The sequence below is a fragment of the Tupaia chinensis genome, unplaced genomic scaffold, assembly GCF_000334495.1.
Source record: "Tupaia chinensis unplaced genomic scaffold, TupChi_1.0 Scaffold000059_1, whole genome shotgun sequence".
Classification (NCBI taxonomy): domain Eukaryota; kingdom Metazoa; phylum Chordata; class Mammalia; order Scandentia; family Tupaiidae; genus Tupaia; species Tupaia belangeri.
In genome coordinates, this window is record NW_006159517.1 from 290454 (window position 1) to 303063 (window position 12610).

Sequence of the window (12610 nt, forward strand, 5' to 3'; positions counted from 1 at the left end):
AGCAGGCTGTGGCCTAAAGTGACTCAGATGTTCTCTGGTCTCAGGGGTGGAGGGGAATCAATTTCGTGGGACCATCCCCAGGCCTGTGGCATGATTCACAGCTTGGCTGTGGTTCTGGGCTCCCCACCTAGGACACCTGGTGGTATGGAGGGAGCCCTGGATAACCAGGAGCCTTAGGTTGAGGTGACAGTGACAAAAGGTAGCCGTGTGGTATTGGGGAGGGCACGTCCCCTCTCCCAGCCTCCGTTTCCATATTTGTAAATCAGGAACATGTCATCTGCTCTTCTTACCTGCTGGAAAGAGGGGATATGAGGTGGAGGCAGGAAGACCCTAGAAGGAAGGAACCCAGGGTGGGGCCAGGACACCTGTTCTGCTTGGGTGACAATCCGGGGGAGCTTGGCCAAGTGGTAGAATCTCCGATAAAATTCAAACTGCCTGGGACTAGCAGTTGGTGTAATGGCTATGTTGCTGAACTCCCATGTAGTTGACTGTGGTTTGAGTCCTGGACCTGGTGGCTTAAACTCATGCCGGGCGTGTGTGCGTGCATGCCCAAGATCTCGAGAGGAGAATGGAGGAGAAGGGATTGTGGTGTGGCCATCCCCCCTGGGGGGTGATTTCTCGCTTTCTGTCTCTCTGTCTCTCTCTGTCTTTCTGGTGAGCCCACGCACCCTACAGCAAAAACCTCTCCAAAAAAGAAAAAAAAAAAATGAACAGTCCAAACTGCCTGCCTCAGGTGGTGGCTGTGAGGGGCAAGTGAAAAGAGTATTTGATGTGCCTTCCCAACTGCAGGGATGTGGCCTATTGTCACCAAGAGGACTTGGGCTGAAAGAGTGACACAGGGACAGAGCCAGGAGGTAACAAAAAACTTCCTAAAAGGAAGGAAGAGGAGGGGGCTGATTATGTGTTCTCCTTTGGAGCATCGGAAGACCAGGGAGTGCTTGCTGGGAAGGTCCCTGCGGGCAGGGTTGTGGGCTCTGACCTCAGCCCCTTTCGCTGCGCCCTTTTCTGTGTATCCGGCAGGTACGAGAAGGAGGCCCACAGGCGCGCCACAGTGGAAAATGACTTTGTGGTCCTCAAGAAGGTAAGGGGGGGGGTTCCAGGTGCTCCACTGAGATCCTGAGCACTCCCACCCCCATGTATGGTGACTTAGCCTAGACTGGGAGAGTCTGACTCAGGACGTCTACCTGGACACAGGGACCCCAAGACAAGGTCCGGCTAAGGGATGGCTTCGTAGCTCTGGAAGTCATTGCAGGAGAGGCTGAGGGGCAAGAGGAGGAAGCGGAACTGGTTGAGATTAATCAGGGAAGGTTTCCTGAAGGCAGTGGACAGAGGAGAGAGTAGGGCAGGGCGGGCTGGAGGAGAAGGAGGGGTGTCTCTGGAGACAGTGGTGGGTGGGTGTCGGGCAGTGGTTCTGAGCCAGCCCACCAGGGGGCAGTGGGGCATACACAGGTTGTGTCTCCCTGTCCCCAGGATGTGGATGAGGTTTTCCTGAGCAAGATGGAGCTGGATGGCAAGCTGGAGGCCCTGAGAGAGTACATCACCTTCTTGAAGCGTGTGTATGAAGAAGTGAGGCTCTGTCAAGGGGAAATGGGAGTAAAGGGTGGGAGAGGGCGGGTAGGCTCCCTGTGGCCACTGGGGATTGGCCTGGAGGGGAGACCTGCAGGGTGGCTTAGGTTCCCTGGCACTCAGTCATTTGACAATCAATAACTGAGAATTCACTGTGTGGATTGCTGGGTACTTAGGGATACAACAGTGAATAACCATATAAAAATCACAAAGCCTGCTTTCTGTTGGGAGACAGACAATAAGCAATAGGCTTGGCATTAGTACATAAACTTATTACTTACAAGTCTGTTGGAAGGTGATATATGCTTTAGAAAAAAAGAAAATAGAACAAGAAAAGGAGAGCTGGAAATGTGGGGCAGCCTGCAATTTCAGAAGGGTGGTGAGGGCAGGCCTCCTTTAGAAGATCAAAGGGAAGCAAAGATTTGAAGGCGATGAAGACACCCACCGCGCAGGTGGGCGTGCGAGTCCCAGCAGAGATGCAGTCACAGCAGGAGCGTGCTGGGGTCTTTGAGGCCGATATGGCTGGAGCAGTGGGAGTCACAGAGAGAGGAGTAGGCCAAGGGCAGTGTGACCAGCTGATTGCAGGCCTTACAGGCCATTTTCCAGGCTGACATTACATAAGAGTCATTAGAGAGCTCTTTTATTCTTTCTTTCTGGTGGGGGGGCATCTTTGACAGGCTCTCACTGTGTTGTGATCCCCTGTTCCAGCCTCCTGGTCAGCCAGGACCACAGGTGCACCACCTGCCTTCCCAGATTGGGCCAGGAACCCATCCTGGGCCTCCCACAAAGCCCCAGCCGTTGCACAGTAGCACCCTCCTGCTTGCGTCACTGTGGCCGTCGTCCTCATTTTTAAATGAGAACACAGAGCAGCACAGAGTGCCACCCAGTGCCACCCAGCATGATTTGGGGCAGCCAGTGAAGGAGAGTGGCAGAGATTCAGACATCCTGCCCACCCGCCTGGGGCTCCAAGAGGAGAGGGAGCCGGTGGCTGGGTGGACACTGAGTGAGTCTTCCTTGCAGGAGCTAGGCCAGCTTCAGACCCAGGACAGCGACATGTCTGTGGTCCTGTCCATGGACAACAACCGCTCCCTGGACTTCAGCGACATCATCACCGAGGTCCGTGCCCGATATGAAGAGATCGCCCAGACCAGCAAGGCTGAGGCCGAGGCGCTGTACCAGACCAAGGTGCCCGGGCCGGGGGCAGCTCTTGCTAGGAACGGCTGGGTCTCTATGCCCACATCGGGGCTGGATGTGCGGGGCTGCTTCTCATCTTCAGGAGGGAGGCCATTGCAGGAAACTGGAGGGGGAGCTTGGGCTTCTGCAAACATATCCCACCATGTCCTGGTCTTAACTGTGTGACCCACATTCCGAATGACGATGTGGGGAGTCATCTCCAGACTCGGGGGATGATGTTTCCCATGGTTGTGGCTGTCCTCTCAACTAACGGTGAGTTCTCACCTCAGTACCAGGAGCTCCAGACATCTGCCCAGCTTCATGGGGACAGCATGAAGGAGACCAAGGTCCAGATCTCCCAGTTGCACCAAATGATACAGAAGCTGGAGAGTCAGATTGAGAACCTCAAGAAGCAGGTGAGGGTCCCAGAGTCCTCCCCGCCCTTACTGCCATTGTTTCTTCACCTCTCCCCACACTGAGTTGTTGCTTTCTCCCCATGCAGAGCTGTTGGTGAAGACCTTGTTAACTAGTTGGAGCTTTGGATACTTTGGGGTGGAGAGAACCTCAAGCCCTTTCATCTAGGGTGAATTCCACCTTCCTCCTAGAATTCTAGCTTGTAGATTGGCCCTCGTGGGAGAGCATCATTGCCCTGCACAACCCTAGGGGGACTGTTCACATCGCAGTCCATGCCCAGGCCGCATCTTGCTTTCAGCTCCTTGGGGAGAGGTCGATTTATCGTTTTTTCTTATCTCTTTCTTTGATCCTTACTCCTCAAGCCCAGCAGGGACTTTAAGGCCAAACATGATATGGTGGTCTCCTGTGAGGTAAAGTGAGAGCCAGGGCCTCAGAGAGCAGGCGAGATGGGCAGCTGGGGAGACCGATCTCTCCTTAGGTAGATGCTTTGCTTTGTTCTGGAAGGGGATGCTTCCAGAGAGATACTTACCTGTTCCTGGAGACCTCACTTCTAGATGTGAAGGGTTATGAAGTCTTACGTTATCTGGTATCTTCGCACTCGTATTCCTCAAACCCACAGCATCAAGTTTGGGATCAATAGAGGATGGAAAGCAGAGACCACAGAGTCAGATTCCCTTCAGCAGGGCAGCTTGATTCCCAAATCACACATAGCCAGCCACCTGCTCCAAGCAGGGCCCCTGGGAGGGTTTCTTGGTCCATGCATAGGTCATTCAATGGTTGGACTTTATCCAAACCCTCCTGACTGGCTCTCATTTGGAATGAGACACAGGTCTGGGAGGAATGTGAGCAGATACTGTTATCCATCTGTTGCCCCAGGGCCCTGCACTTAGCAAGGTCTTCCAGGTGCCCAGGCCTGGGAAGCACAGCACTCCACACACAGCCATACCCCTTCTGGGGGATAAAGAGTCCTTCTTTCCTGCACATGCCTGATGAACCGGGCTCCCCTTGGCAGACCCAGTGAAACAGACAACTGCTGCTCTGAGGTAGGGGACAGGATCCCAGCCGTGGCATGCATCCCTTTCTGAACCCTACTTTTCCTTATACGGAGTGGAGATAGTTCTCATCCATAGGGCACTTGTGCGTGATTAGAATAGTGAGAGTCTTCAGGAAATTCCTCCTTTCCTGAATCATATGTTAGAGTAAATCAACTGTAAGGCCAGTTAGACAGGGATCTTATCCTTCTAGAAGATTTTTATTTGATTGTCTGGTCATGCTGCCATCCTTTTCCTACAGTCCTCCAGATCTTGGGCACTTGCACATGTACCTGGCATGTTTCAGGCCGATTAGGCTAGGAATTTGAACCATGGCTGCCATGTGGGCTCAGCTTCCTTTGAGTAGCACATTACTGTTGTGCCACAGAGCTGGTCTTAGCAACTGCACACACGCACGCACACACACACACACACACACACACACACACAGGGTTGTCAGAAAAGTCATGACGTTTTTTGCATAGAAAAATATACTTTATGACCTTCTGACAACCCCATATATATATATTTAAGGATTTTGCCATAGGGCAAAAAGTGAGTGAGAAGGAAAGTGAGAAATCATCCCCCAAGAGGGATGGCCACACTACAATCCCTTCTCCTTCATTTGTCTCCTGGAATTTTGGGCATGCATGCACATATGCCTGGTGTGAGTTTCAAGTCACCAGGTCTGGGGCTTGAACCATGGTCAGTCATGTGGGAGTTCAGTTCCTTAACCACCATGCCACCTGCTGGCCAAGCAACTATGTGTGTGTATGTGTGTCTATATAAAAAATTATTTATTTAACTTTATTATTATTATTATTTTAAAATTTGACCAGAGAGATACAGAGGGAGAAAGAGAAAGTGAGAAAGCAAGCAGTCAGGTCCTGAACTCAACCATGGTCGGCCATGAGGGAGTCCAGCGCCTTAACTACCGTGCCACCTAGTGGCTCACAGCAACTATATATATAAAATGTATTTTTTTTTAAGAATTATTTTTTGAATTTCATTTATTTATTTACCTATTTTTAAATTTGACCAGAGAGGGACAGAACGAGAAGGGAAGAGAGAGAGAGAGGAGAGAGAGAGAGGGAGAGAGAAAGCCAGAAAGCAAGTTGCCAGTTCTGGGACTCAAATTGTGATTGGCCATGTGGAAGTCCAGCACCCTTAACCACCACGCTACCTGCTGACTCCCCAGCAACTATATATATATATATATATATTTTTTTTTAATTCAATAAAGGGCATTTTTTGCTGTAGGGTGCGTGCACTTGCCAGAAAGACAGAGACAGACAGAGAGACAGAAGGCAAGAAGTCACCCCCCCAGGGGGGATGGCCACGCTGCAATCCCTTCTCTTCCATTCTCTTCTCAGGATCTTGGGCACGAATGCACACACACCCAGCGTGAGTTTAAGCCACTGGGTCCGGGACTTGAACCGTGGTCAACTACATGGGAGTCCAGCGACATAGCCATTACGCTAACTGCTGGTCCACCCAGCAACTATATTTTCAAAACGAAAAATTGAGGCACATTGTTTGATATGCTCTGACAATAGGACAAAGAATTTAAAATAGACTGTCCTAAAAACAATTAACGACTGTGTGGCCCTCGAGATAAGACTTTGTAGAGAATGATCTTCTAGGACAGAAAGCGCTTTAAGCACCCTGGGGGAGAGTCCACAAAGTGGATTGGGGATGGGAAGAAACAAAGGAAGATCACTTGAGGAAGCAGCCAAGGAGATGGATTAACATCCTAGGGCTGTCATAAAAATGCCACACACTGTAAAACAATAGAAACTTACTCTTTTCTATCTCTGGAGCTTCAAGGTGTTGGCAAGGCCATGCTCTATCTGAAGGCGCTGGAAGTCCTTTCTTGCTTCTTCTCATCTCCGGCAGCTCTAGGAGCTCTGTGCATTCTTTGGCTTATTGCCGCATCACCCCGACCTCTGCTTCCATCTTCACATGGCTCTCCTCACTGTGTCCTTTCCTCATATAAAAACACCAGTCATTGGTTTGAGGAGTCACTCTGAATACAGTGTGATATCACAAGATTCGTCACTCATTACATCTATAAGAACTCTACTTCCAAGTAAGGTCATAATTCTAAATTCTGGGCCCACAGGGAAGTTTTGGGAGACACTTCAACCTGCTGGGGAGGCAAGCAGAGAAAGTAAGACTGTCTGCAAGCATGAGAGGAGCCTGGGGGATGACTATAGATAGTTCTGAGCATGAGATTGTGCTCCACCCCAGCCCTCAAGCTGTATCCACAGCGGATGCTTCTGGGACTGTGCTGGGCTTAACGGCTGCTTTCGCTCTCATTTCTTTCCCCCTTCCAGATCACCCACCTGCAATCAGCCATTGCTGATGCTGAGCAACGTGGTGAACTGGCCCTCAAGGATGCTCAGGCCAAGCTGGATGAGCTGGAGGGTGCTCTGAGAAAAGCCAAGCAAGACATGGCCCGGCTGCTGCGTGACTACCAGGAGCTGATGAGCACGAAGCTGGCCCTGGATGTGGAGATCGCCACCTACCGCAGGCTGCTGGAGGGCGAGGAGTACAGGTGGGGACAGGTTGGAGGGACCTGGGAATAAGTGACTGAGGTGAGGGAGGAGGATGGAATGTCAGCATAATGCTCTCCTTGCACATGAAAATTCTGAAAAATTCCTGACACCGAGTCACTAAGGGCAACCAACTCTGCTGAGAGGGATTTTAAATCAGGGACTGGATTTTAATCTGTTGAGAGGATGGGTGAATTGCTCTGACAGGTTTAAAAGCACCTGGGGATGCATTCTTTGCCATCTTTCTTAGCATTGCCTGTTTTTGTCCTTTCTCTCCCAGGATGTCTGGGGAATGTCCCAGCCAAGTCACTATCTGTGAGTATCAGGGGACTCTGGGAGAGGGATCACCATGGGGAGTTGAGGACCCATTGTGACCCCATCGTGACCCTGGCACATTTTTTGACAGCCACAGTGGGAGGCAGTTCGGTTATGACCGGAGGAGCTGGTGGAGGCCTGGTGGGCACTTGTGGTCTTGCCAGTGGGAGAGGCGGCTTTGGGTCCGGCTGCTCCAGCATCGTGATTGGAGGTTCCAGTGTTGTGACTGGAGGTTCCGGTGTCATCATGGGCTCTGGGCAGGGCTCTATGTTGGGTTCCTGCTCTGTGTCTGGCTCTGGCTCTGGCTCTGGCTCCATCTCCAGCTCACACACCATCCTGAAGAAGACAGTCGAGTCAAGTCTGAAGACATCTGTCACGTACTAAGCTTCCCGGCAGCTACTGGCTTCCTGAGCCCACTTGGCCCTGCTCCCACTTCATCCCAGGCTCTGCATGGCCCTCTCTGTTCACTGCCCACAGTTCAGCCAACTTCTGCAAAAGTCAATAAAGTCTCACTCAACCTGCTGTTTGGAATGCTCTCCGGTCTTGCTCTGATTACTGGTTTGCATCTCATTTGTCTGTAGCCCACCCCAAGTCAGTGCAGAGTGCCCATGCCCCAGCCAACAGGCCTCCTCACTTCCTCCCTCCACTACCCTTAGGCTGAGCTGGAAAAACTGCTGATTGGGCTTGTCCAGAGTGAATCCCTGTTCCAAATATTGTTCTTTGTGGGGGGAGAGGCCCAAGGCCCAGTGACCAGAGTCTTGGGGTTGGAACCCATTCCTCTCCTCTTCCTCCCCTATCTGGACCTCTGTTTCTCCAGCTGTCCTGTGAAGAGCAGCAGCATCTAGTTGTCCCGGGATGGGTCTTTCTCTCTCTCCCCATTCTCCCATTCCTTCCTTCCCTCCCACACATTTCATTGAGTGCAAGCCATATTGACAGCATTGTGCTAGGACTGAGGTTACCCTGGCAAGTGATGGGGCCAGTCTCTTTTCTACTTTGTCTACGCCTGGGTCTCCAGCATAATCCCTCTCCCTTCGAGAACCAGATCTTCTTTCTTGGAGCCCTCAGCCTCTAGGGTCAGAGACCAGCCTCGGTGACTCACTCAGATCTGCCGTGCCGGCAAAGGGAATTTGAGGCCAGGACCTTGGTGTCCTGTCTTTTCTTCCCGTCTCATCCCAGTGATGCTCTGGCTCCAGCTCGGTGCAGGATGGCAAGCCTAGATCTTGTTACCTCGTCTCTGCTCCTCCTCTCTGAGCCTTAACCTGGCCTCTGACCCCCTTGACAAGGGCAAGTGAACAATTTAGCACTGATACTAAGCAATAGCCTTAAATACAACCCCAAAGGGCATTTACAGAAGAGGCTGAAGGGCAGAGATGATGGCTTGCTGTGACGCGGTGCAGCTTCTCTGCCACCCCTTCCAGCAATTCAGCTCTGCCCCGTTGTGCACTCCTCACTTGGCACACGAGAGCTGCACAGCCCTGCCGTTCTCCCCAGAAGGCAAGGTGCAGATATCGATGGTCGCCCAAGTGTGTCCTGTGACATCTCACTCTGCCTCCCACCAGCGTATCCAGGCATTCCTTCAAGCCATTCAGCATGCTCCTCCACCTCCGCTGATGCTTTGGCAGCTCTTGGAGCTTGATCCTTTGTCAAGTTCAGGCAATCACGGGTTCTAGTCCCGACCTGGGTCAGCCCCATTCACCCTTGCTCCTCTTCCCAAGTCTGCAGCACATTTTCCTTCTGGAAACCTTTGATCCCTTTCTCAGAACGCTCTGGGTGCTGTCTCAGGCAGAGTCTGAGCAAGTCTAGGACCTGCTGCTGTCCTGGGCTTTGTGTCTGTCTAGGTCTGGCCTGGGACCCAGGATGGGGATCCTAGCTCAGCTTGTACCTGCGGGTCTGATGGGACTTGGGACTGAAACTGGACAGCACCCCCTTACCACTTGGCTCCCATCCGCCTCCTGGGCTAGTCTGAACACGAAGAGGGAAACTTCTTCCTCTCTATCAGGAAGCTCTGCAGGAAGCCAGGAGTGTGGGAGTCATGGCCAGGTTCTAGTTAAGGCTGGGAGGATCGCCTTTTCCTCCCACTCGCGGAGGCACGTGGGTTCCTGCAGTTGTTCTCCCTTGCCCCTTTCCAGACTTCCGCAGGGACCTGGATCAGCTCCAAACTCCATAGCCTGAGCTACAGAAGGGCACCTCCATCCCCCTTAGCTTTCGGGAAAGGACAGCCCTTTTCTCAGATCTGTGGATCTCTCCACCAACATTATCCAAGAAGGCCTCTCAGTTTCCTGCGAAGGAGACACGGGTGGGCGAGAATCCCAGCTCTGCCACTTTCTTGTCATGTGACTTTGACCAAGTGGCTCCGCCGCTCCATGACTGTTCCCTCACCTGTAAAAGGAGATGCATAAAAATGCTGGTCTCACAGTGGGTGGGACTGTGCTGCCAGGACCTGGGTGGAAGCTGAATTCACTCGAGATTGGGCAATTACCTTGACTTACAGAAAAAGTATACTGCCCATTTTATTTTCCCCCAAAGGATAGTCTTTCTTCGGTGACTAAGGATTCAGCTCCTAACCTGGGCTTTGGTGGAGGTCGTGGGCAGCTGCAGGTCTGGGGCTGGGGCACCCGATTGTCCCGGGCTTCTCCCAAGGATTCCTAGTCCTGCTGCCAACAGCACCATTCGCACGGTGGCATGCTTTAGTCGGCTAGAGCACACAGACGTGGACTCTTTAGAAATGGGGCCCATGGCCGTGGCCTCTGCCATGTTTCGAATGAGGAACATGATGCGTTTTTGGGCACACGTCAGGCACAACTGAGACAACAAGTAGGCTGCACATGGCCATGATCCTTTTTGGAATGACCATTGCTCTTTTTGTTGTCACCTTGGAAGCCAGGACCCAGTGAGTGAAATCAACTCTAAGAAAGGGTTACTGGGACCAGCAGATGGTGTAATGGTTACGTAGCTGGACTCCCACATGGCTGACCACAGTTCCAGTTCTGTATCTGGAGGCTTGACACTCACACCAGGTGCATGTGTGTGCATGTCCAAGGTCCCGGGAGGAGAATGGAGGAGAAAGGATTATGGTGTGGCCGTTTCCCCGGGGGTGGGGGGGGCGGGGGATGTGATTTGTCACTTTCTGTCTCTCTATGTCTCTCTCTCTAGCAAGTGCATGTGCCCCATAGCAAAATATCTCTCTAAAAAAAGAAAGGGTTACTTCCAGAAGTGTGGAGAGGGCTAGATGGACAGGCATTGGATAGAGAGGCCAGAGTCTAGCCACAGAGAGCAGAGCTAGGGTGACCAACTGTCCCATCTGTCCGGGACTGAGGGGACTCTCAGTGGTAAAACCTTGCAGTTCTGGAATGATCAGGATGGGCTGGTCACCCTATGTCCAGCTGGAGAGACAAGAGAAGTGGAGTGACAGGATCACAGTCGCTGCAACCACGAAGGACGGACGCGTCACCAGAAGAAGCTGTGATAGCGGAGGGGTTTAGCCCCTGCTAGGGCGTGGCCTGAAGCAGGGGAGGGAAGAAGTACCCACCTCTCTCCCTCCCTCTCTCTCATCTCCTGCTGGTGCCTCCCCTTGGTTATCCCAGCTGGGAGCCAGACAGCAAGGAGGCATCCCATGGCGGTGAGGGCAGGGTGGAGAACGGAGCAGGGAGCAGGCACGTGGTCCAGCTCTAGTGTGGGGAGTAAACATAGAAAGTGCTGGGCCACCGCCAGTCACAGAGCAGGTGCTCGGTAAATGCCGCTGCAATGAGAACGAGTCCCCACCCCTGTCTCTCTCATTGTTCAGCGCCAGCCTGACCGAGGCTGGGGACTCAGCCGATAATCAGCGACTCTCCTCTTCTCTTGGATAGATCAACATTCACTCCCTTCTCGGCTCCCCTGTAGGACAGCAGGAGGGGCTCCGAGCAGGGGGCCGTCTGCAGAGATGGAGCCTTGGGCTAAGGAGTAGCAGGGCTCAGCTCTTCCTCTCCATGGAGGGCAGCAGCGAAGAAGGGAAGGAAGTGGCTCCCCTTGGGCTACAGAAAGGTGTGAGCTTGGAGGCCCTGCATGGCAGTAGGGTGGAGAGCAAGGGCTGGAGGAGGCAACGGTGTCTCTCACCCCCTGTCTAGGCTGGGACCATGAGTCTTGCTGCCTGAGTGGGAGGGAGGCTGTATCCCAGCAGCGATGTGGTTCACCAAGCGTGGGACCGTGGTTGCTCCTGCATCTGTCGCCAGCTCCCAGTGCAGCCTGGCTCACACAGTGTGCTTGGTGAGAGTGTGTGAGTGACTTGCGTGAGGGAATGTCAACCTCTGGGGTGGGGTGAAGCTCCCACTTCCACCACCCCACCACACTGTGACTCAGAGGGCTGACATCACCCCCTTGGCCAGGGGGCCCAGAGCCGCCTCCTGGAGGCCAGGTCCCACTCATGCCTGTCTCCTCCCACGCTGCCCAGGGAGAGATAAGGGTGGCTGAGAAAGTGATCGCAGCCTGAGGAGAAGAGACAAAGGTCAGTGGGAAGTGACAGCTCAGTCTGGGGACTGCAGGCCACCGCTTTTTCGGAGGACTTTCCGCTGCCTATGAGGCAGACCCTGCTTATAGGCAAAGGGAGCAAAGCCCAAAGAGGCTGAGCGTTACCAGAGGACACACAGCTCAGTGGGGTGTCTCTCAGTTTGACTCCCCTAAATGCCTCGTATCCTAGCTCCAAGCAGGAAGGGAAATCTCTTGGATCAAGGGACTAGTTCTGTGAGTGCTCCTTAGCCCATGCCCGGGAGCCGGCTTCACTTCGCAAGCAACTGGGGCCTGTTCACAGCCTCCCCAGGCCTGAGGAATAGATCAGGTAGCCACCTCTGGTCCTGGCATGGCTAAAGCTCTCTCCTGCCGTCCCTGGGCTGTGGGGACTGTGGGAGGCTGGACTTCCTCCCTCCATGGCAGCCCCACATCCTCTCTGCTGGGGCCATGAGCTGGCTGAGTGCCCCAGCTCCAGCCTAGTGCGTGTGGGGAGCGCAGCGTATGGTGTCCCAACTCCTTCCCTCGGGCAAGTCTCTGTCCTCTCTGGGCCCATTTTCTTGCTGAAAGATGAAATGGGTAGACGGCCAATCTGCAGAGTTGCCTCCTCAGTCTCTCCCTCAGCCCTAACGTCTGAAGTCTCCGTGTCGTGGCGTGGGGCTATTTGGTTCAAGCAGCCTGCAGTAGATGACGGGTGGGTGGGATTATGTGAGGTGATTTAGGGAGTCCCTGACTCCTTTGGAATTGAACACTTGGGCTCCCAGTGGGCAGGGAAGATGGAAATGGGGGGGGGCTGCTACACTGGCCTTTTGGGGCTTTTGCTGAACACGTACTTCTGGGATCTGTACCTATCTCTAGCAGGAGAGGGGTGTGTCTTCCACCCACCTCCAGCTCCCGCAGAAGGGTCTGGGCCCATCTGAGGTGGCATCTCCTCCTTAGGGGTCTCAGGTGATGATTAAAACCCCCTTGCCTCCTCGGGACCAGCAGATGGTGTAGCGGTTACGTCGCTGGACTCCCACATGGTCAACCATGATTCGAGTTCCCTACCCAGAGGCTTAGAACTCAGGCTTGGGG

At 53.3% G+C, this 12610-nt stretch overlaps 1 protein-coding gene across 1 annotated transcript in view; it reads left to right on the forward strand.

The window, feature by feature from the left end:
* Positions 1–7570, forward strand: part of KRT78 (keratin 78) — an 8923-nt gene extending 1353 nt beyond the window's left edge. The window contains exons 3-9 of the mRNA XM_006141588.1: positions 1021–1081; positions 1471–1566; positions 2587–2751; positions 3030–3155; positions 6521–6741; positions 7020–7054; positions 7146–7570. Of these exons, the coding sequence (XP_006141650.1) occupies positions 1021–1081; positions 1471–1566; positions 2587–2751; positions 3030–3155; positions 6521–6741; positions 7020–7054; positions 7146–7438 (997 nt within the window). The 3' untranslated portion in view covers positions 7439–7570. The remainder of the gene's footprint in view (positions 1–1020; positions 1082–1470; positions 1567–2586; positions 2752–3029; positions 3156–6520; positions 6742–7019; positions 7055–7145) is intronic.
* Positions 7571–12610: the final 5040 nt, after the last annotated feature.